This window comes from Cadophora gregata, assembly GCF_030347475.1.
Source record: "Cadophora gregata isolate MNR1 chromosome Unknown scaffold_1, whole genome shotgun sequence".
NCBI classification, from domain to species: Eukaryota; Fungi; Ascomycota; class Leotiomycetes; order Helotiales; family Ploettnerulaceae; genus Cadophora; species Cadophora gregata.
The window spans coordinates 448,906-471,804 of NW_026695924.1; the positions used below are offsets into that span (position 1 = coordinate 448,906).

Consider the following 22,899-nt stretch of genomic DNA (forward strand, 5'->3'; position numbering starts at 1 on the left):
CTTATTCGTTAATGCATACATACTGTAGGCTCGTTAAGTTAGCCGCTGGCGAGCAGCAACCACAACAAAAGAGTAGGATAACAAGAAAAGAGGCAGAAAATAAGTCAACTACTGATCGGAGGATTATGGGCTCTATGTATGTGATCATGATCAGCTAGATCTTCCGCCAATTTACACAGCAGCTTCCAAGTCGGGTGCGGCCAGCTTGGAGAAGCCCCCTAAGGGCATCAAGCAATCTTGTGTGTCTTGAGAAGTTCTTGGCTGCAGGTGTCAACGCCAGGCAGCGCTACAGTACTGTAAGTTACTGTACAGAGTCCAGACTCCAGACCCCGCAAATTTAGCGGACGAGCACTAACGGGCACAACACAACATCACTTCTCCAGATGTCGACGAAATACAATACAATACAATACAATCAAAACATGTACCAAAATCACTCGCGAGTGCGCGGAAGCAAGTGCTTCCAGAACAATGAAATAGAGGACGGTGTGCGAGTCTATTTGAGATCTATGTTTGGCTTTTACCGCGACGTCGCGTTTGCATTTCGTTGCTCCGGGTGGCTTGCATCACCACTCTGATTGTGGCCTGTTTTTATGCCATGGGTAGGACTTGGCTTCTTGATCTGGATGGATGCGGTCCATAACGACGACGGCGATGCCACCTGAACTCCTCCTTTCCCTCAGTTCTGCCTGTCTCAGCGCGGGCGTGGAGGTCTGACTGGGCAGGATTCTGCAATCTTATCCTCTCCACAATTGTTGGCATGCCTGCACTCGCCTCCACATACAGAGTCACTGACCATCCCCTCCCTGCCTCTCTGACTCTGACAGCATCCACTACTTCTCCTTGGGAAAGACTTCATTCGGCACTCGGAGATTCTTCTCCCCCATGGCCATGCTCATGGGTGTGCTGCCAAGCTCGGCGAATATCTTCTCGCTGGCTTGCCCGCGTCTATTCAGCAAGCAACCCCCCGTCAGCCAGTCCTTCTTTGGATCTGTTTCACATATTTCAAGAAGCAAGAGATACTTTTTGCCTTGTACAATTTAAAGTCTAAAACTATAACGGGAAGTCTGCGGCTACGGTTGGCTGACATTTCGTCGGCATGCCACAACCCCCGTAAGCCACTCCCGGGGGGCGTTGGCGGTAGATGGGACAGATATACCTCCTTTGCCCCCTTCCAAGATATCTCTTCTCTTGGTATTCCTGCCAAAGCAACGAGTAAGGCCCAGCTACCCATGGAGAAGGCCAGCTCCCAAGATATTTGGCAGTTACAAGCGTTACAAGACCCCTAAGCCTCATGATTCAGAACGGGTGAATTGCAACACGGACATTACACTGAGCTTGGTACCCCGGGTATCTTGTCATGTCGACTTGGTCTGCTCGGCCATAGAGAAGAGATGGTAGCCAAGATATGTGCACGGTGAGAGATGGGGCTCATGTATATATCATCACATCTTTCCTTCGTCAGACCGTTTTGTTTCTTGTCCATCATCATCTCTCATTCTCCTCCATCCACATCCTTTTAGTTCCTATTCCGCTTACTTTCATTCCTTCATCCGTCGATCGGTATTATTTCCAGGGCCCGGCGCTCATTTGGTCTTTATTTATCTTCTACTGTTTAACTTTACTCGAATCTTTCTAATCCTTACCGACGAAATTTCTCGCGAAAATCAAACACTCTCTTTAGACCAATATGAAGTCTTCAGCATCAGCCCTCGCCGTTCTCTTCGCTACCGTTCTCCTCGATAGCGCATCTGCATCATGCGGTCATGGTACTAGTCTGTTGAAGCGCAAGGTCAACTACAAGAGACAAGAAGGCGGAGAGGTTGCCAAGACTGTTGAGGTCGGACAATTCGGATACATTGGAGCTGTTGGCCCGTATGTGTTCTATGAAAATCAACCTTTACTACAACACACCACTAACATCTTCAAGTACCAACTGGGCTGCCCTCTCAGCCGAAAATGGCGACTGCGCAACCAGCAAGCAACAGTCACCCATCGATATTACCAACACTTCAACAACTATTGTCGCACCAGGTACCCTCGACATCAAGATCCCCAATGTCGAAGCCGCAGAGTTTGAGAACCTCGGTACCACAATCGAGGTAGTGATGGAAGGAAAGGGAGCCGAGACCGTAGTCGACGGAAAGGCGTAAGCTTTAGCCAAGTGATGTCTCAACCCACGAGCACTGACTGACATCTCAAACAGTTTCGAACTCAAGCAATTCCACTTCCACTCACCTAGTGAGCACACTGTCGATGGAGAATACTTCCCCTTGGAAATGCACATGGTGCACGAAGCTGCTGGTATGTTCCGCTTTTCGCTTACCACATATTGCCTCGGAGCCCAGATATTAACACAACCACAACAGATGGAGCAATCGCCGTCATCGCCGCACAATTCCAGCTTTCCGAGACCGGCGAGACAACCTCCCTCCTAACCTCCGTCACCGAGAAGATCGGCGCCATCGCCGCCCCAGGTTCCGTCACAGAAACCGGTGCTCTCGACTTCGCACCCCTCGTCGACGTCCTCTCCAAGCAATCACTCTCCACCTACGCCGGATCTCTCACCACCCCTCCTTGCGCCGAGGGTCTCACCTTCTTCGTCACCACCGAGCAATTGCCATTGGACGTCGCAACCTTCAACCAGATCAAGGCTGTTGTCGGATTCAATGCACGATTCACCCAGAACACGGCTGGGCAGGACAACCTTCTTGCCGCTAGCGCAAAGACCGTTGCCGAGATTGAGGCGAGTGCTGGTGCAGAGGCCGGAGCTGCTGCTCCTGTCGCTGAGGCTGCCCCTGTCGCTGAAGAAGCCAAGCCTGCTGAAGGCGCTGCATCTGTAAATACCCCCATTTTATCTTCATCTTCATCCCTGTCACTCCCCACTTCCCCATCAGATTCTCGAATCCGGTCTTCACCTCCTAAATTTGTATCGTCTGTTTCTCGTTCAGCGTCATTTGTTCCAGCGAATGTTGTATCAGCGAGAGACGGCGATGTATCTAAGCTCGAACGTATCCCTCCTTCACTATCCTTCTGGCGTAAACTAGAGTCGCTAACATGTATCTCTTGTTTAGACAACTACTGGCGGCAATGTCATAAGTGCGGGTAATTTGGGCCAAGCGAGCGAGATCGTCAAGGGTCTTACCGGATTGGATCTTGGTGCCATCTTGAGCGGTAACAACTAAAGAGTCTTCGACCCGACGCGGTTTGCTTTGATTTGATTCTTTGTGTTTAATGCTTTGGTATTTTATGTGTTGGAGAGGGGAATCTGATGTATCGATCGTGTGCTCCGGGGTTCTGTATTGGGCTGGGGGCGTGGAGGGTGAAGAAAAGATCGGCTGGGGGTTAAGGTTAAATGATTTACAAGATATATGAAGACCATTCAATAGATGTATAGATGATGGTGGGGCAACAAAATTGATAGTTGATACCTCATTTTCCTTGTCTCTCATTCTTTTTTGTTTGTCCCCGAGAAACTAGCCTGCTCTTGTGAATCTGGAGAGGGACTGGCTTCTTTTGAAGTCATTGCACATGCTCTCATCCCTGTCCCGAATTTCGTATCTATTTGCATAAGTTTCTTTCTACCTTTGTCGGTGCGTAACCTCGTCATTCAAGATTTCCTTCATCCCACTTTCGAATGCTCTTCATATTCTGCGACTTGTTATAACTAGTTAAGAGTTAAGCGTTCACACAGCTGCTCCTTGTGCTCAGGTTTGAGTGGCGTTGCTCGACACTTATTCCTTCAAGACATTCAACTATCAGCCCAACTCAATCACCACAGCAGCACAATAGAAACCCTCCTCCTCACCTCACAAACGGGCCCGTACGGACTTACAGTAGTGGGCTTCAGCAAGTCTGTCTGAACCACTGTACTGCTGCCCAATTCTCAGCCACCTCTCTCCACAAGCTCCAGCACTAGTCTGCACCAGCTCTCTGTCACGGTTCGGCGCGAGTACGAACACTTGAGCCTCCTTCAGCCCTTCCCACATACTTGAACACAATTTTCCCCGTCCCGTCAACCCATTGAAACAGTCCACACTGATTCTCACTTGTCAACCCAACATGCCGACCGGACGGGATGGAATTTTGCATTAGAGCTGCTCAGGTTCGTTTAGCTCATTTTCACTCTTTGACCTCCTCGGCTGCGCTACACTGCTTGGATGTAAATGCTCGGCAGATCGTGTGCGAGGATCATCCTTTGCTTTTGGGCTGGAAGCTTTGAGGAAGGTCGTTAGGAGGGGGTCTAGATCTTTCCGCTAAGCAGGATTTCCGGGTGATGGGAGAAAAATCAAGATGATTTTTCCGCGAGAGGTCGGATATGGCTGTTGCGAGTTGTTAACGCATGATACAGATTCTATGAGCTTGTAGCTAATGAACTTAGCTGACAAGAGTTCGACACCAAGTACTCAGAACAATTGTAGGTCTTAGTGGCTCTGGTAATACGAGAAGCTTGATAGATAAGTCTGCCAAACACACAAGATCGTCCTCCTATTTTCCCTCGGGATCTAACAACAAACAGAGCAACTCAATTGCGTCGGACTCCAACGTCAGCCCAACATGCAAGTCTTCGATTGGTCCGGTTTCATACATGCACGTTCATACCTTCATTTCTACATTGAGTTTGGCATGTGCAACAATGGGCCAATCATGTTGAGGCGCGACCTCGCTTGGCCCCCGGACTTTGAGTTTGTTTTGACGTCGCTACCCGAGCTCATTGCTTTTTTCTCCTCTCCACACTCACATCATCCAATGAACATTGCTCGGACATGTCTTCGAGCATGGAGATGCGAAATGCTGATTTTGGCATTGCAAGATCTGGATGGAACCGAGGAGAATGCAAGCGATTTTGCTCATCTTTCTCGCAAAACATCGTGTTAAACCGCGCATTCATGTGTGGCATTTGGCATGCTTACCCGAGGAAACACTCGCTTTTCACTACTGCATGTGCTTCAATGGTGTGCGGCTTCACATGGCAACCTCCCGGTGTCTCCGCAAACTCTGATGAAAGCCTCTCCTGCGTCATCAGTCTAATCTGCAATGTGCTTGGTGGGAGATTACGTCCTAACCTTCGGAGGTTAGGATGTGTCAATGCCTTCGTATCGCCCGAAGTCTGGGGGTGCATATTCCGAGCGAATTAGGCGTACAGGCCTAACATGGCTGGCGAGGATACTAAAGTAAGGCTGTTCATCCCACGAACCGAGAAGTGTATATTAGGAAGAGAAGAACCGCCCTGGAAGTATCTTTGCCACCGTCAGTCTATACATAAGCTTGCGAGAAGAAGGATCATGAGCCGCAAAAGCTTCTGCCACACCATAGCAGCAAATTCAAGCTGAGCCCAGATAGAACATGTGGTTGGATCGCCTCTTCCAAATTATCCCTCAAAATTCACGATGTCTCGTTACTCATTCATCGATCACAACCCATCTCCACGCCAGACAAAGGTGAACAGGCCCGCACTGGATTGTTTACACCGGCGACAGTCTACACAACAACACCCCGAGCCCGGCAAGCTATTCACCACCACAACCAACACCGACGCAATGGTCCCGCCATTAGAATTTGCAAAGATGAATCTCGCGTTCTACGTCGACCTGATCTCAGCTCTTGAGAACGACGACGACCCTCAATCAGCAACGTCTCCAATCGCCACCGCCAAACGCATCACATCATTCAACACGTCGCGTAATGGATCGTGGAGTCAGATCTCGAGCTCGAGTGGTGTTCCCAAGGCTTTCAATGCCCCGGGAATGAAAACAGATGTGCGGATCAGAGTGTTTGAGAGAGAGTTCCATGTCCACTCAGTGGTTCTGCGTCTGTATTCTGCATTCTTTAGGACGTTTCTCGATTCAGCAGACAAGGGACCAAGTAATAGTGAGGGACGATTCCGATACGATTATGTCTCCGTCCTTGACCCAGACGGAGGATGGGGACTCGAAGTAGCAAAACCAGTATGTCTCTTCCCCTCCCCCTCCATCCCAATTCAATACCACAACCAAAGCAAGCATACTCACCCCTCTACCCAGGGCATGCAATCCCCCACGGTCCTCAGCCCCCTCAAAGAAGGCACCGAAACCAGCAGCGACGAGCTCGCCTTCGAGAAACTCCTCTGCGCCATGTACCACAAAAAATACAGCATCAGCGGCCTCCGCGAACTCTCCGACATGACCCGCCTGGCAGACTTCTACTGCTGCCTCCCAACCTTCTCGTCCTCCCTCTACTCCGCACTCTGGCACAGTCCCGACCTCATCGCTGAGATCTCTTCAAACTGCAACTCGACGCTTATCCTTGCCCAGAAACTCCGCCATCCGCTCCTATTTCGCGAAGCGCTCGTGCATGTTGCATGTCAATGGAAGGGGTACAGCCATTTTCTAGAAGGGCATTATGGTCTTGTCTGTGCCGTCACATCAGCTTATAACCGCGTGTGTGAGCGTTTACTTGCTGCTAATCAAGAGATATTCATTGCTATGCAGCTCGGCGGGCAAGTCAAAGTGGATATCAGTGCGGCGACGAGCGGGCTGGAGAGAGAGGAGATCCCGACGCAGAATGCACACTTTTATAGGCATTTGTATAATCAGTGGGAAGGGGAGCAGGAGGATGGCATGCAGAGTGTTATGGAGGCTTTGAGGGTGCTGTTGGAGAATAATTTGGTGTTGGATCGGAAGGGTGGGCTGGCGGGCGAGGATGAGTATAGGAATGGGTTTCTGTGTGGGGAGATTTCGGATTCGGAGTTGCCTTGGAATTTGGAGGAGGAGGATTGGTGATCTGGAGTGTCGTTCGTGGAAGGATCGGAAGAGTTTCGTCGTTGTTAAGAGCCTGCAGCATGGGAATGGACATAAAGTGAGGAATATGGAGCTTGGCGTTTGGCGTTGAAAGGAAGTGCGAAGATGGCGTTGTTTGGTAATTTTGTCTGTCATTTCTGTTTGAGCAAGAGAAAGATATCCAGGCGTGCAAAGATTGGCAAAAAAACGTCGGATCTACGTTATGATTGTCGGAGACAGTTAGCACCTCTCTCAGTTAGCTGCTACCTCCAGTTTTTGAAGAGACTTATGAGTAATGAAGTAATGAAGGTCGTCGAAGCAATTATGGTTATACATATCGGCTCTACTTCGTGTGCTGAAAAATAATGATTAAAGGATCCTTTCCACAGCATCAGAAATCTCCGAGGTGAGACAGTATATATTGGAAAAACGCGTTCCTGCGGAGGCTTAATTGCCTGATTCTGGCAAGCGAGAATGCCTGACTTTGATGGGACGACTACCTTCTTCTTGCCCTCCGTATAGAGACATCAATTGGAAAGTCGCAAAAATGATGGAATACTGTGAGAAAGAGTTTTTGTAGTAGAACAAATCAATGAGCAATTATCAATTTAATGCATATTCAGTTGACTTAGAGCAGATCCTTTCAAAATCGGTCACTGGATTCCGTGCCAGAGAGGAGAAATAGCATCTGTGTGAAATTCTTGATACATCAATATAAGCTGAAGAACTCTTGTATAAACTCATGACCTATTCCTGATAAATGAAATTTATTGCTTGATCTTGTGGTAGATAATCAGAGTGATATTCGGATCAGAGGCCCACAAGCCCAACCCGAGAACCCCGCTGGGCACTGACCACCTCGCTAATCTGGCAATCTGGCGCTAAACCATCCCCTGCGTTAGCCCCAGTGTATGACGTTCACGACTCGAATAGTGAGCTTCGCGTCAACCTCGTGCTACAAAGACATCAATTGATGTTCTCAAAACCCCGAAGTGAGCGTATGTTGAATTCTCACACCTGGTCCTCAATTTGATGTTTATATCCCGATTGCTACCCCCGAGGATATTTAAAGCATCCATTCACCTTGTCTTCAACGCGAAAGCTCTCCCTCTGTCACCAAAGATCCGCATGAACACCATCGCAACCTCTTCAAACTTCAAAATGCCACCCAAGAAAGCAGCAACAAACGGCAAGCGCAAAGCCTCATCGCCCGCAGAGCCTGCACCAAAGAAATCTAAGATCAGCAATGGCTCCTCCGATCCCTTACGCCGACCTCACGAGTCCGCCCAAGAAGCAGAAGACAATGGCATTGTCCTCCGCGAGTTCTACCCCCACGAGATGTCCAATGCGCGCGCAGCAGCATACAACAACGACGAACTGCCTCGGCCGATCGAACTGCTCAATGATGCACTGTCAGAGACCAAATCGGACAGAGAGAAAATAGAGGTCAAGGATGCGGTGGTACATTGGTTTAAATGCGATTTGAGGACGAAGGATAATAAGAGCTTGCATTTGGCTAGCGAGAAGGCGAAAGAGAAGGGAGTGCCGCTGATTGCGATTTATATTGTTAGTCCGCAGGATTTCCAGGCGCATTTGACGGCGCCGGTGAGGGTGGACTTCATTTTGCGGACGCTGGAGGTGCTGAAGGAGGATTTGGCGAAGCTGGATATCCCGCTGTATGTTGAGACTGTGGAGAAGAGGAGGAATATTCAAACGAGAATATTAGAGTTACTAGAGGAATGGGGTGCGAGCCACTTGTTTGCGAATGTTGAGTATGAGGTCGATGAATTGAGACGAGAGGCAAGGATGGTGAGAGCGTGTCTGGAGAAGGGTATCGCTATGGATGTTGTGCCAGATACGTGTGTGGTCAGTCCTGGCGAACTCTCAAGTGGAACTGGCAAGCAATACTCGGTCTACTCTCCATGGTATCGCGCCTGGGTGGCATATGTCCACAACGATCCCACAGTTCTGGATCTTGTCGATGCGCCAAGCAAGAATCCTGCAAGCGCCAGGGAGAAGTTCAAAAAGCTTTTCGAGAGCTCCATACCTGACGCGCCAGCCAACAAGAAACTGACGGATGAAGAGAAGAAACGATTCAGGTCAATGTGGCCAGCTGGAGAAGAGGAAGCTCATGAACGACTTACCAAGTTCTGCGATGAGCGTATTGCAAAGTACGGAGACAAGAGGAACTTCCCTTCTCTAGGCGCAACCTCGTCATTAAGTGTCCATTTCGCCAGCGGCACCCTCAGTGCCAGAACTGCCATCCGCACAGCCCGCGACTACAATACGAGCAAAAAACTCGACGCCGGAAACAGTGGCATCCAAACTTGGATCAGCGAAGTAGCCTGGCGCGATTTCTACAAACACGTCCTCGCACACTGGCCATACGTCTGTATGAACAAACCATTCAAACCAGAATACACAAACATTACCTGGGAGTACAACCAAGAACAATTCAAAGCATGGTGCGAAGGCAAGACTGGGTATCCTATTGTTGATGCAGCGATGCGCCAGTTGAATCATTGCGGATACATGCACAATCGCTGCCGTATGATCGTCGGATCTTTCCTCGCCAAACATCTCCTCCTTGACTGGCGGATGGGCGAACGCTACTTCATGGAACATCTCATTGATGGAGATTTCGCTTCCAACAATGGCGGATGGGGATTCAGTGCTTCGACAGGCGTCGATCCACAGCCTTATTTCCGTATTTTCAACCCGCTCCTCCAAAGCGAGAAGTTTGATGCCGATGGTGAATATATTCGGAAATGGGTTGAGGAGTTGGAGGGTGTGAAGGGGAAGGCGATTCATGATCCTTATGGGAGGGGTGAGGGCAGTAAGGCGAAGAAAATGGGATATCCGGAGAGGATTGTTGATCATAAGGAGTGTAGGGAGAGGGCTTTGGCGAGGTATAAGGAGGGTTTGGGGAGGGACACTGCTTGAAGTTATTATGTATTTTAATCGTACGGGTACGAGCTGTTAAACTAGGGAAATTAAATCGTTGCCCTTCTTCGTTGAATTCCATCCAATGCTGCCTTTATGACGGACGCTGCTCGAGCCCACGGTCCGATTATTCCCCATGGGCCAACAGATACGTCTTGAGGTTTCGATTTGAGATGAAAGTTTCCAGGTCGCCGCTGCTTCGTCTCTCGAGATGTGGACTGTGATCCATTCCTTGTTGTAAGGAGAGGATGCAAGGACATAACAGGAAATGAAAGAGTATCTCTATCAAAGGTTTTGGGGAAGATACGAGACATTTGAATCGGCTCTCGATTCGTAGTCCTTATTTTGCATCCTTATCATTCTCTCTTGTTCCAGTAACCTCTTGTCCTTGCATGCGCTGGTAGCTCGGGTGGTCGGCTGTTGCCTTTGTCACTGGATCTCCATAGGAGCTGTGCCTGTTCGCACCATCGGAAGTGGTCCAAGAAGCCATCTCGTGCATATTGTTTGTCTCGAGCTTCGATTGCCCACTTCGATGTCTTTTTCGAGAGCAAGTTGACACCCGGCACACGACATTCCTCTTTCGACTTTGCCAGAACGTTCATTGTAATAAGGAAGTGCACACGACCCCACAAAATTGTGTTTCTGATTTCGTTCTGGGGTCGTTGTCGGGGCTTGCAACCGTGTATCTGGTGGCAGTCTGCGAATCAAACGAGCATGGTGAACAGAAGCAATTGTAAAGCGGGCTTTGTACACGGTTTTATCCATAGAATATATTCCAGGCAAGGTCTTGAAAGAACTAAGTCGGTCTGCTTCGATCCTGGTCAGGTGATATTGCTTTCGGATAGCCCTAAGGGTTTGCACTTGGGTTTCCGAAGCCTTCTTGAGGCATTCGAAACAGCATCGCTGCCACGTTAGGAGGGATATAAATCCGCCGAAATCCGTGACATAGAGTACACGCCTTGGTACATAAGGCGTTGTAAAAGTCGAGTACAGAGATGGCAAGGGCACGTCGACGTGTTCGTAACAAGGCGCAGAAAAGGTTCAGTCCATGCAAGACTACCATCTGGTACTGCTTGAGACCATCTACCATATGTCTTGATCTAAGGTTTGTTTGTCGAAATATGAATAAAGAATGCATGTCCAGATGGAGCAGCGTGTGGTACAAGAGCTCAGGTGGTAGCCGATCAGCGAGCCGAGTCCCACATTGGAGGTCCACGGAAATGGGGTTGATATTGACAAACGAATATCGATGTGCGTACGAGGCGAGAATCAAATCACAGATTGACAGTATTCTTTCCAATAGTAGGTGGCGGCTCGAATAATGCCATCGGTCTGTTTTTCGCCGAATCGGTATTCTGTGTCGGAGCGATATCCGCGAGGCCAAAGAGTAGCCATTCTCGAGACTCTTTGGTATATTTGAGTGAAATGAGCTCGGGGTTCTGTAGGCGTCGTTGATGGATGATGAATTCAAAGACTCGTTTGATGTGTTTGTACTACACCCTGACATGGCTGCCTGCACATCTTGTCAAGCTGGGCACTTGATTGCTTGAATCGGGAATGCTGCATCCTTACCCGGCGACGGCGCTGTGTTTGTCTCATTTCTATACTTGCAAGTCTTCATATCGGCACAGGATCTACTTGTCGACTTTCATCGACGAGTCACCTGATATTTAGAGGCACAGTGCCTCCGGCTCGAAACAATATTTCGCGGGACTTCATCAGACCCAACAGTAGTTGCCTGGTTCGAGAACCACAATATTTAGCAACAGTCTCTTCTAGAGTACCTCTTTCTTCAAAGAGAATACCATGGTCTGGAAAACGGAAGTCAGAGTAGTATCAAACGCTATAGACAGACATTAGTGATATTTCGTGTCCTCCTATTCTTGTACTTTAACTGAAAGCCATAACATTATTTTCCGATCATTAATATGATAAGATTGACAACTAAATGTACAAAATAAAACATAGTTCAGATACTGCCTTGATATAATCAAAGTTCGAAAATTCTTAAGCATTCACCACCGGACAAGTAAAAGTGAACACCCAATTCGAATCTTACCCGAGGAACTTGTGCACCGTAGGTATAACGAAATAAGACGATTTTGTCTCAAGCACCCACATTGCTACGTTCTGGTGATGCCTCTTCAAAACCATAACACGCTTATGGTTTCTAACAGACCTTTCGCTTCTCGGTCGGATACGTGCGCCTCACCGCGATTGGGTCTGCGAGTTTTGCTTTTTGGTCCTATATTCCAATTTCCCATTCCTATACTCATCGCCGAGAGTCAAATCATAAATCTGCATAGGAAATATTATTGCTCTATGTTGTAGATTTTTTTCTTGTCTTGGAGGGAAAGTTTTTCTTTTTGTTCATCCGGAACGTAAACATTCGTTAAGCGAGTGCCTATGTTTGACGAGCCAAGTCGCAGGCGGGAAGATTGAGAACCGCAAGCGACCTCTACATTTCAAATTATTGCCCATGGTCCCTAAGATTGATTTGGTATGATCCGCGTCCCCGAAAGAGTCGTCTTCCAAAAAAGTTATTAACATCAGGCCTGCCCATCTTTGAACTAAGTCTTTGGTCAGAGCGATACTCTTCTCCGTTCAAACATCACAGACCGGTGACTCATGTTGAGCATTGCCACCTGTTACTTTCATGGAAATAGCATCATAGTATCCTGTGTCATGTTGTGGCGGTGCTGTAAGTCCGCACTCATAATCCCCTCTTAAAAAATTCACGTGAGGGTTTCGGGAGCCACAAACCTTGTGTTTTGTTGTTAGCAGGAACGATGGGGCCGAGGCCGCTTAGTCAGCCGCCGCCCACCCTTAAGGCGAGGCCGTTATAGGAACTAGGAATGTAAGCCTTTGACACACAACTTACTTGCCCTATTATATAGTAGTAATTCCTAAGACCTCGTCTAGAGCCTTAGAATATCAGAAACACCAGACCTCTCGTCTAGAGAAGAAACGAAACACTAAAGCACTCGTAGAGAACGAACGACACACCCTGTGAGGCGGCGGAACGAGGCCTGCCAACGTCACCCCGCGTCTCCCTACAGTACAAGAACTGCCCGTGAGTAAATATCACGATTCCTCGCTGAAGAAGCACCCTTACAATCAGACCACGAAAAGAAGAAATCGAAACCACGCTTAGAACAAGCAAGGGACGATGAGTGGATTTCTATATTGACACTACGAACAAGCTAACGTAGCCTGGCCCCTTCCTCTTCAAGATTATCACAGTCCCCAGACCCTCTAGCAGGAACACCTCTATCAGTCAGCGACATACCACCGTAATCAAAGATACAAGCAGGTCGAGAGAAACTAGAACAGGAAAAAAGGAGGCGTCGAACCACTTCGTTACTGAAGTCCTTACGAGACTTACAGAGAGAAGCTTTCCCAGAGTAAGCCCGCGCCCTAAGCGAGGACTCCATCGCCCGCTCTATTGCTAGCCTAAACATCCCCGACTCAGGCATCGGACGTATACCCACACCAATAAATCCGTGGACTAACCGGGCAGCTTTCATTCTTTGTGACGAACTTCGATTGACAAGGCCCAGATGCTCGTTCTCATGGCAAGCTCCAAGAATATAACAAACGTAAAGCCACCCAAGTACGTGACGATTTGACACTTGAATTTGAGTACAGAACTTGGCACCTCAATAGAAGAAATAATATGTACCATTGTATGTCTGGAAATTTTTATAGTAAATACAACAAATGCAGAATTATGAACCAAAAGACTATGTCCACCCAGTCATAAAAGAATATACATCATAAGCACCATTTCATCGTTTTCGTAACCATCCCCCACGTTCCTTCAATTATCTGATCATCAATTTTCCACCTGGTGTGCACAGAAAACCGGACTTTTCGACAACCCTTAACCAAATAAACTCCGAAGCTTGAATCCCCTGGACTCCCTCTTTGACTCCCCACCCAACGAATTCCACGACTCCGTACGCGCCCTCATCTCATCGCGCGGCGAATGTGGCGGTGGCTGAATAGTCTGCTGCGTTGTTGGTCTATCACTATCAACACTCAGCCTCGAGAACGAGACATCGGGTTCTCCTTTCATAGCTCTTTCAACGCCTTGGTACTGGCGGCGGTAATCGTCGTGCTTGGTCTTGGCGCCCATGTACTGTTTCTCGGCTTCTCGTCGGCGCTCTTGGAGGGCGGCCATTTCGGCGTCGAGTTGATCCATCTGTTTAGCTGGTTAGAATGCTATATATCAAGAAGTGAAAGGGAATCATGAATGTCTGATCTAGCTCGAGAATTTCCGAAATCCTCTAGTTAACAGAATATCTTGGCGTCTAATTGGAAGAAATAAAACAACGACTTACCAAGTTCTGTGCTTCACTCATTTGGCTATTGTACTCTTGAATCTTGCCATGCAGGGGCTGCAAGACGCTTGACATGACACTTGGACTGTTCAGGCGAGGGATTGCATTCCCTAGTGCCTGATTGCCTTCCTTTCCACGAGAGAATCTCCGCTCAGCATCCGATGACTTTGTTGGACTATGCTGGGAAGGAAGAGGATCGGCTCTACTTCTGGTGTTTGGCAGGGACTGCTTATATGCTGCTGGATTGGATTGAGAAGGTCCCAATACTTCACCCCTACCGGACTGTGGTGGAGAGGGCCGGGTGGGAGACTGGTCATCCTTATCGGTTCGTCTGTAGCCGCGACGTCTAGCTTGTTGCTGTTGTTGTTGCTGCTGCTGCTGCTGCTGCTGCTGCTGCACCTGTTCTTGACGTCTCCGGACAGCCTCATTCGTCTTGTTCAGAAGCTCATCATGAGGACCTGAGTAAGACGGAGGTCGCTGCCTGTCTGCAACGACGCCTCGCCGCGATGCCGTGTTATTGGCCACTGGTGGTCCGGGCTCATTCGGCACCATGTGTTGCTGCTTCTGAGTCAGAAACCTGCACAAAAGAAGTTTTGGAGTGACTTACTTGATTCTGAGGAATCTGAGAAGTATTCTCTCTCGTTGGTGAGCGTTGAGCAGGAGGTTGTTCCTCTTGATCGTAAACATCAGCATAGAAGTGTGAGCTCCCCCGCCTACGCTCTTCGGCCTCTCGAGGCATCGTTCTGTTCAGAGATGTCTGCATCTTAGTTGATCTCAGCCAAAAATCAGTAGAAGCAACAATGTGAATGAATGAGGAAGGAATGTAAATCCTGTTGCAGGGGTTGATAAAGGGTGAGGGAAAGGTGAGTGCTGCCCCCACCACCTGTTTACTATTCCAGGTGGCGGGCGACCCGACCCGCATAAAGTTTCCGGCTAAGCGAGACTAGCTTCCCGAGACATCAACAAAGAGGCTGGGTTCGACGCAGAATTTAGTACTGTTCATGTGAGTAAATGTGCTTTATTTGGTTTGCTTTCACTGCATCGTGGCATTTCCTTGAGGTATCGCCACGTGTCGTGATGCTGCATACGCGTCCACCTACGTGTGTGCCCAAACCCTGGACATTGCGTTTCGCACCAAGTCAAGTAATTTCTTAGGATTTATTGACAGCAGCTCGCTTTGTCTCCTGATATCGTTCTGACCTATTTGGTTAATTCAAAAGAGCTGCTTCTCACCCTCAAAACGTGTCTCTGGACGGTCGTACTCCCTCTAATTCTAATTCACAGCTCACGACAGCACAGATTTCCTATTTATCCAGATGTATCTGGAGATCATCGATTTAATTGCCCATTCGGAATAGCTCAATTACGTACGGGGTCAATGGCAAGCCCCTACATCTAACAAGGTCACTCAGAGTACTAGACACAGAAACGAGTGCTACTTCACGGATCAACAGTTCATGACACCCAGCCACCAAACCCCTGAAAGGTGGGAGATCCACGATAACGATGCAGATCCCGATAAGGAATTTACCCCTCGTTTCCCTTCAATCAAACAAACATCAATGCCATCATCACTTCCCGCCTACAATGTAATCATTCAAACTTCTTTAATATAGAAAAATACTCATCTGGATCTTGAGTTCTCCTTTTCCACAAAACCCCTCCGGCAAGCATGTCCACCGAAACCCTAACATTCGGTCCCCCAAACGATACCTGGACATACGACCACCCCACCAAAACATGGGATCTCTCTAATTCCTCCAAACGGAACCTCACATTTTCTACGACAGAAGGCTTATCAGATACATCTGTGACTATTAATCCAGAGAGAACTGCACTCGTGGTGGTTGATATGCAGAATTTCTTTCTTGATGCAAGTTGTATGGAACACCCGAATGGATTGAAGGCTGTGGAGCCCACGGCTAGGGTGGTGGAGTGGTGTAGAGTCGTGGGTGTACAGGTGAGTTATAACTGGAGTTCTTATTTTATATTTACACGTTGAGGAAAATAAATCTGATATTGTCTATATTTGGTCTAAGTCCGGGCGGTTTATGTATTATGTGCATCTTCATACCAAGCTAATTCTCTCAAAATGACCAATAACATCTTTCTACATGTATATTGCCTCTTCGTCCTGATAAACGCTTACACACTACTACCCAGGTAATCTGGCTCAACTGGGGCCTCACCGACACCGACATGTGCACCATGCCCGCCAGCATCCTCCGCAGCTTCGCCCGGAACCTCATCGTCCCTCCTCCATCCCCTACCTCACCAACGCCGTACATCGGCCTCGGCAGCCCTCTCTCTCCCCCCTCCAAAGGCCGCACCCTCTTCGCCTCCACCTGGAACGCATCCATCTTCCCCTCTCTAGCAAAACACATCTCCCCAAGCGACATCCACGTCCCGAAAAACCGTATGAGCGGTCTCTGGAACGAGGAGCAGCCGTTGTATAAGACGTTGGTGGAGAAGGGGGTGAAGACGATACTGTTTGCCGGTGTGAATACGGATCAGTGTGTGTTGGGGACGTTGGTCGATGCGTATAATAACGGGTGGGCGTGTGTGTTGGTGGATGATTGTTGTGGGACGACGACGAGGTGGGGGAGGGAGGCGAGTTTGTGGAATGTGGCTGTGAGTTTGGTTTTTATCTTTTTCTTGTATTTTTTTCTTTGGTGCATTCTTTTTACTTGGGTAAGAATTGTCTGGGGTCTTCACCTGATCTTCACAATCTTTTTGTGAATCAATGCCCAATTACTTACTCGATTTCCTTTCCTGCATATTATTTCTTTGCATATATATCGAATCAAGTCGTAGATCTAGTACGCTGCGAGCTCCTCGAGGAGAATTAGTGATTCTCGCAGAAGTAAGCGAAGCAAAGCGATCAGTCACTGCAGGCAGTTCCTTCCAATGTTTACACAGCAGTGCGGAAACAGGTATCTGAATTGCATCTAGCGTTCACTTTGGCATGTGCTTACTGACCCACTAACAACAAACAGTCAGCGTACGGATTTGTTACTCGAAGCGACGAGCTGCTTGCTGCGAAGGTGGGGTAAGTGCAAGATATCAATAACTGTATCATTCAAGAAGGTAGGAAATCAAGATACGGATGAGATGCAGGTAGACTAAGAGACTAAGATAGTCGATACGGATAACCTACTCCGGATACGAGACCAAGCCGTGATATGATGCCATGTGATGAGGAGTGGTGCACAATCCCATCCTATCGGAGACGTTCCTGGGAATGAGGAGAAAAAGGAAATGTTGGAGCGGAATATTTTAGAAGAATTTGTTCTTGATTTCTTATCTTGTTCGTACGGTATGGTATGTGGGTAATGCGTGGGTCTGTCTCGTCCCAATTGAAGGCTAACGAAGTAACCTTCACGGGCTCCCCCATCGCCTCCCTTGCCGCATTCTCTTCTCTTGCAGAATGCTCCACCCATCTGCAGATTCTCCACTTGCTTCCTGACTGCTTCTGTAGTTATCTAACCCACCCTTAGAGGAATGCACGCTCTTATCCAAAATCCAAATCCAGAAACCCTGCCAGAATCCGTCCCTTATGCCTCAGTCGGCCTGTATCCTGTGCCCTCCCGAGTATGAACGCCGCCGATAACCATAATGAAAAATCTACTCCATTCCCAATGCTTAAAAAATGTACTGCGCCGCCTTTTGCAATTGTAGTGTTGTAACGCCTTTTCCCGCTGTTTATATGCATGCATGTGTGAAATCCGATGCCTGATGTGCTGGCAAGCCTTATGCTCCTTGGATGTTGACGTCTCCTTTGCACACTCCGTAACTGCAGCATGCACTGGGATCAAGTTGGCCCATGAGGACTAGGTCTCTTATTCTCTGTTCAAAGTGTCAGTTTTATCAATCTTGAAGCGGAAGTTTCTGAAATCGGAACGTACGTCTGTGCAAGGCACCGGAGTTGCTGCCACCATCGAGGACATTCCCAGCAGCGCAACAGCGAGAGTGACGATTTGCTTCGTGAAGAGCATTGTGTATGATTTTTGTTGGCTCGAGTGAAAGTGCAGATGCAACTCAAATTGAGTTTGTCGCAGACCAGACAGAGGATGCGATGACAGGAGGCTGATGTATAGTACTGATAGATAGAGCGTACCGGAGCGAGGAGGGACGATTACGTTGACGTCTCGGATGTGATACAATAATTGCTTTGTTTGATGTTCTCCCCGATCGATGATCTCTATTTCTGTTGATGCAAGCAAGTACCGTAAGGATATATGAATGTAAGAGAGTGTTTCTTTTTTCGTTCCTTCTTTGACAAGCGAATGGGTATCTGTTGACAAGGGAACGAGAGAGGAATGGAGAAATAGATATAGACTGCAAAGATCTGTACCAAGGGAAAAGGGAGGGGTGGGTGAAACTAGTTATATCCCCTCACCACATGCCTCACCTTACTTTACCTACCTGTACGGTCATGTCTCGGTGCTAGACCAGACATGCACGCAAGCAGACGGACTCACGACCCTTCCCAGCCCCCCGTATCGCAGCCCCGCTGCAAACGAGTGTGGGCCGAATACCAACCATGGCAAAACTATGCCGCTTGCGTCGTCCGTACTGTTGATGAAGTAATCACCAAGACATTCCCTGTCTGGTCGTCTTGTCTTGTCGTCAGGCTACTGCTTCGTATTGACAGGTTCCGGTGATGGGAGAAATGCGGGAGAAGGCATCGGTGTTTGATGGTCGGGAGATCCTGGACCGCTCAGCTTAGCCGCACGCTTACGAAGTCCAACCGAGCAACCATTCCGTGCATGTGGTTGGTGCACGCCACAGAAGCGGGGAGTGTTCTCATTGGCGAGATCTAAGAATAAATTTGAGTGGCTGTCGGTGGCTGTGCGGATACGTTTTGTTAAAGGGTCCTGATGGTCCTGCTCATGGCTTGAAGATGACAATAGATCGCAACGGCTTGGCCGATGGGCAACGTTACTGTACGTAACATTTGAGTTTCATGGAGGCGAACATAAGACAAGCACTCGCCGTTGACATTCAGTGATGCCGTTGACTCACCGTACTGTAAATTTACGAGAACTTTCTGGAATGATTGGCTGTGGGTGGCTGCTCTCATACTGCCATTATCAAAGCCATGCAGGATGGCTGTTCGTCTGTCAGCACACCATATCCCATGCCTCGCGATGAACGATCAACACCCATTACCCGGATCAAGCAATTGTTCCTTCTATCCCTCAATCAATTCGCGGTGAAGCCCTGTCCTTTCATTCATGCTCGGTCGCTTGATCTTCTTGTTCTCAGCTCGCTTCATCAATTACCCTTGCTTGAAACCAATATTCACTATTGGATATCATAGCATACAGCGTCCCCTGACGATCTGTCAATGGGAAGAAACAAGCCTTGGACTTCATTGGATGGCATATCATCTTCTGAGGCTCTGTTCAGACGATCTGCCGGCAATCTGATGCCCTGCGTGGCATGATCACCGGGTATTTAGAGTTCGTTTCGGATTTGTTTGGCGCACTTGCTTCCCGGTCGATCTGTTCATTCTTTTCTATAGATGGGATGCATCATGCAAGGCGTGGGGTTTACAGAGTGTCTTTATACCCCTTTCCGACCCCATTTTCTAGGGGTTGTCCTCGGACAGGTGTGCGAGCAGTGAGATGAACACCTTGACAATTGACCTCGCTTGCAATAATAGCACGTGACCTCCATGTGAGCAGAGCTGGTTGCTTTCTTCCTGGTCTTGAGACTATGCTTGGATTCTCGATTATCCTTCATCCACTTTACTCATGCTTTTGCATGCACATTTGGGAAGCAGATATCGAAGATGACGAAAGACAACTTCAATAATGTAAGCAACTTCTCATGGTGAAGGTTTCATCAGCAAGAATGAAGATGGACTGTGGCTCTCATCTATCCAACGATCTGTGGCAGATATCTCTCAGTACCACCCAGTCGTTGCGCTGCGATTATCTGGTCCAGAGCAAAAAGCAATTTTTCCAAACTGTGGAGTTCTTCACTTCAATGGATCCTAAATTCCTCCGGCAAACGCCTACCCTCAGCAACCTCATCCATAGCTCTCCCCTCCATGTATCCATCAACATATGCCTCACCAACCAGAACCACATTTCCTTCATCCGCAATCCGACCCCCATTCCTTCTCAATACAACTGGAAAATCACATCCCACTAATACACAAACTCGATCTCCCTTTTTCGCATTCCCACTCACTAAAGAAAAGTTCCCGCATTCCGTAACACCAAACTTCCTCCCTCTCGCATGCCTCAGAAAACTCTGCTCCCATGCCTTCTCATTCGGCCCCGCAGCACGCATATCTTCTTCCCAATGTTGCATAATCGCCTTGGTATTTCCTCTCCGCAACCATTTAAGACACTGTTCACGGAATTGAGGTAGGTGGGGACTTTGCAAGGCACGATTGCAGCACAATGTTCGCCAGAACCCGTCGACCCATTCTTCGTCGCCAATACGTTCCAGTCGAGGACCGAAAGCGAGCTTTGCCCACGAGAAATATGTTTCGTAGGCGTGTAAGATGAGAAATGTGTGGTGACGACCTGGAACCATTGATTCCCAGGTTTCAACCTTCCCGATATCTGCACCGATGGCGGTTTCTGCAACTGTAGCCAGAGTATCGATTTGAACTCCTGAGGCGACGAGAACATCACCCTCGATTTGGATTGTCATACTCTTGTCGTAGGCACCACTGGCGAAGATGTTGCTTTGGCGAAGGCTGTGATGTATGCCTTGTAGAGCCATCATATCAGGCCAATAAGTCCAGTCCGGTATCCAGGATGGCAGTGATCGGTTTCCTGCCCATGGAGTACTCAAACATATCACCGTCAGAGGTCCGTATCCCTGACTGGCATACTTCCCACTCAACTTCACGCTTTCGATGAAGACTTGCTTCGTGTCCATCTCATAGTCAATCCTCGCACACAGACTCTCCGTCGTCTCCCCTTCAACCCCCGAGATACCCAGAATAGAAAACACCTTATCCCTCTCATCCGTACACTTATAGTACCGAAAGAAACTCAGATTAGCCCACAAACTACCATGTCTCCCCTCCGAATTCTTCATATTATTCAGATTCGCTGGCAGCAACCCATCACAAACATTCATAAACCTCGTCACCATCTCCGGCCGTCTATGTTTCGATAACGCAGCAGGATTCTCATACACGAGAAACATGAATTTGAGAACCTCCTCCCACTCAAGCTCGTCGGCACCACAGTACACTACCAGCTTCTTCGCCGTCACAATCTCCTGCACGATCCACATCCGCCGCCAATACTCCCTCCGCGTAAAATCAAACAGCGCTTTCCATACCGCATCATTAGAAGGCTCATTCATAAACCCCACCAACCAATTCTCTTCCGCCTGTCGACTCGGAAAATTCAACAGAGCTACCCGTCTGAGAAACTCAACGCAAGTCTTACTCGTGCCGTCAGCTGGCCCAAGCCAAACAACTACCCGAGATGCACGCTCATATATCTCGCGCATCATGCGGACCTGGGAGGTTTTCTCCAAGGTAGAGGATTGATCGATGCATAGTGCGTCGATCCAGACTATGCGTTCGCGGTCTGGGAGCCGCAGACGGTGGAGGGCGAGGGAGAGGCTGGGTGTTACGGGGAGGGTGAGGCCGTGGAGTTGGATGTGGGATTTGGGGGTTGGAGGACCCCAGGTGTAGGAGAGGGCTTCGTAGAGGGATGGGGGTGTGGTGAAGAGGGGAACGGGGTGGAGGGTTATGGAGAGGGGGGAGGATGGGGGGCCTGGGGAGATGTGCGCGAGGCGGATGGAGGGGGTGGTTGTTGGGAGGGGGGCGTATTGATAGGTGGGCTTTGAGGGTGTGGGGTTGGCGGGGATGTTGCTTTTGTCTTTTAAAGTCTTGAGAATATTCCAAGGCATGTTGACGAGCAACAGAAATGTTTGGGTGTTTTTTTCTTGTGAAGATATTGTCAAGTGACTTGTTGGAGTTGAAGTGTTGTTGTGGTGCGCCACCATGCAGCCGAACTCCCCTTGTCAGCTTGGCAGGCCGGGATGCAGCTGGCTCTTCAAGCAGCGATCTCTTACCAGATGAAATGTAATCTGTAGTTTCTGGACAAAGATTGCTTCCGTGTACTGTACAAGATCTAACAGGGAAACCACTACTGGCGGAATCAGCCTTGCTCCTGTTCATAATTGCAGCTGTGTTGCTCGAGGACATGCAAGTTCACTCAAATACCTGCAAAAATTAAGCGGAACAAGTTCAAGAAAGTCAAAGAATCCAATAGGGATGTAGACTTGACTTAGAACCAGCAGATTCGAATAGCTAGCAGCAGCTTGCCGAAAAGTCGGTTAAGAATACACATCAGCGCGCGATATACCAAGTGGAGTAATGACGATAATGTCAATGGCCGTTTGAACTAGGGGTTGCTTCTCTGGATTAGCATGCCAATACCTGTTTCCTTTTGTAGCTGGGCGGTAAGCTGCATCGCTGCATCAGGATGTGAAATGATTCCTACAATCCCGCTTCCGCTTCAAGAGAGTTGCATGTACGTGGCCAAATCTGCTCGCCGATTACGGTTGAGCGCATAATCTGTTTGTAGCTGAACGGAGAGCTGCTTTCTTGCTTTGTGAATGATGAGATGATTCGCAGAACGTTTCTCAAAGCACGGGAGAGGACAGACACGGGAAGGGAGATTTTCAGCTCCCTCAAGACGAAGGCGAGAACAGTGCTTTTCTCCGAGAGGAAGATGTTTATATTGCAACCTATATCCTCCTCTCAAATCCCCAGGGCACTGAAACAAAATCGATCCAACACAGAAAACGAACAGCCAAAAAGTCTTAGCTCCACGATACAACCAAATTTCGACAAAACCAACCAGCAT

General features: G+C 48.5%; 7 protein-coding genes across 8 annotated transcripts; 4 read left to right on the plus strand and 3 right to left on the minus strand.

The window, feature by feature from the left end:
* Positions 1-429: 429 nt before the first annotated feature.
* ONS95_000126 (uncharacterized protein) lies at positions 430-3,427 on the plus strand. Its single transcript, XM_058493265.1, has 5 exons — positions 430-1,875; positions 1,931-2,149; positions 2,207-2,304; positions 2,370-2,839; positions 3,075-3,427. Exons 1-5 carry the CDS (start codon positions 1,691-1,693, stop codon positions 3,183-3,185), a joined length of 1,083 nt encoding a protein of 360 aa, XP_058363465.1. The 5' UTR covers positions 430-1,690; the 3' UTR covers positions 3,186-3,427.
* Positions 3,428-4,744: 1,317 nt separating this feature from the next.
* On the plus strand, positions 4,745-7,067 carry ONS95_000127 (uncharacterized protein). Its single transcript, XM_058493266.1, has 2 exons — positions 4,745-5,948; positions 6,024-7,067. The coding sequence occupies exons 1-2, from the start codon at positions 5,391-5,393 to the stop codon at positions 6,759-6,761; spliced, it is 1,296 nt and encodes a 431-aa protein (XP_058363466.1). The 5' UTR covers positions 4,745-5,390; the 3' UTR covers positions 6,762-7,067.
* A 649-nt stretch (positions 7,068-7,716) lies between these two features.
* On the plus strand, positions 7,717-9,762 carry ONS95_000128 (uncharacterized protein). The gene has a single exon (XM_058493267.1). It carries the CDS (start codon positions 7,791-7,793, stop codon positions 9,699-9,701), a length of 1,911 nt encoding a protein of 636 aa, XP_058363467.1. The 5' UTR covers positions 7,717-7,790; the 3' UTR covers positions 9,702-9,762.
* Positions 9,763-12,519: 2,757 nt separating this feature from the next.
* Positions 12,520-14,842, minus strand: ONS95_000129 (uncharacterized protein). The gene is made up of 3 exons (XM_058493268.1): positions 14,652-14,842; positions 14,045-14,602; positions 12,520-13,905 (listed from the first exon to the last, which is right to left on the minus strand). Exons 1-3 carry the CDS (start codon positions 14,805-14,807, stop codon positions 13,585-13,587), a joined length of 1,035 nt encoding a protein of 344 aa, XP_058363468.1. The 5' UTR covers positions 14,808-14,842; the 3' UTR covers positions 12,520-13,584.
* Positions 14,843-15,141: 299 nt separating this feature from the next.
* Positions 15,142-17,325, plus strand: ONS95_000130 (uncharacterized protein). Of its 2 annotated transcripts, XM_058493270.1 has the most exons (5): positions 15,142-15,633; positions 15,685-16,004; positions 16,208-16,675; positions 17,041-17,131; positions 17,180-17,325. In XM_058493270.1, the coding sequence occupies exons 2-4, from the start codon at positions 15,717-15,719 to the stop codon at positions 17,095-17,097; spliced, it is 813 nt and encodes a 270-aa protein (XP_058363470.1). In that variant the 5' UTR covers positions 15,142-15,633; positions 15,685-15,716; the 3' UTR covers positions 17,098-17,131; positions 17,180-17,325. The 2 variants fall into 2 exon arrangements, with proteins under 2 accessions (XP_058363470.1, XP_058363469.1); XM_058493269.1 differs by having other exon boundaries at positions 16,208-17,325.
* Positions 17,326-17,794: 469 nt separating this feature from the next.
* Positions 17,795-18,039, minus strand: ONS95_000131 (uncharacterized protein; the record flags this gene model as incomplete). Its single annotated transcript, XM_058493271.1, has 2 exons — positions 17,795-17,890; positions 17,950-18,039. The coding sequence occupies 2 exons, from the start codon at positions 18,037-18,039 to the stop codon at positions 17,795-17,797; spliced, it is 186 nt and encodes a 61-aa protein (XP_058363471.1).
* Positions 18,040-20,035: 1,996 nt separating this feature from the next.
* On the minus strand, positions 20,036-22,033 carry ONS95_000132 (uncharacterized protein; the record flags this gene model as incomplete). Its single annotated transcript, XM_058493272.1, has 1 exon — positions 20,036-22,033. One exon carries the CDS (start codon positions 22,031-22,033, stop codon positions 20,036-20,038), a length of 1,998 nt encoding a protein of 665 aa, XP_058363472.1.
* Positions 22,034-22,899: the final 866 nt, after the last annotated feature.

Excerpts from the sequence above, each read along its gene's own strand:
- ONS95_000130 (XM_058493269.1), top strand. The coding sequence starts at position 15,717 with ATGTCCACCGAAACCCTAACATTCGGTCCCCCAAACGATACCTGGACA. Across the intron at positions 16,005-16,207 it reads GTAGAGTCGTGGGTGTACAG|GTAATCTGGCTCAACTGGGG; the intron begins GTGAGTTATAAC and ends ACTACTACCCAG.
- ONS95_000126 (XM_058493265.1), top strand. The coding sequence starts at position 1,691 with ATGAAGTCTTCAGCATCAGCCCTCGCCGTTCTCTTCGCTACCGTTCTC. Across the intron at positions 2,305-2,369 it reads CATGGTGCACGAAGCTGCTG|ATGGAGCAATCGCCGTCATC; the intron begins GTATGTTCCGCT and ends CAACCACAACAG. Across the intron at positions 2,840-3,074 it reads CTGCTGAAGGCGCTGCATCT|ACAACTACTGGCGGCAATGT; the intron begins GTAAATACCCCC and ends TCTCTTGTTTAG.
- ONS95_000127 (XM_058493266.1), top strand. The coding sequence starts at position 5,391 with ATGTCTCGTTACTCATTCATCGATCACAACCCATCTCCACGCCAGACA. Across the intron at positions 5,949-6,023 it reads GACTCGAAGTAGCAAAACCA|GGCATGCAATCCCCCACGGT; the intron begins GTATGTCTCTTC and ends CCCTCTACCCAG.
- ONS95_000128 (XM_058493267.1), top strand. The coding sequence starts at position 7,791 with ATGTTTATATCCCGATTGCTACCCCCGAGGATATTTAAAGCATCCATT.
- ONS95_000129 (XM_058493268.1), bottom strand. The coding sequence starts at position 14,807 with ATGCAGACATCTCTGAACAGAACGATGCCTCGAGAGGCCGAAGAGCGT. Across the intron at positions 14,603-14,651 it reads CTCAGATTCCTCAGAATCAA|CAACACATGGTGCCGAATGA; the intron begins GTAAGTCACTCC and ends ACTCAGAAGCAG. Across the intron at positions 13,906-14,044 it reads TGAGTGAAGCACAGAACTTG|ATGGATCAACTCGACGCCGA; the intron begins GTAAGTCGTTGT and ends CCAGCTAAACAG.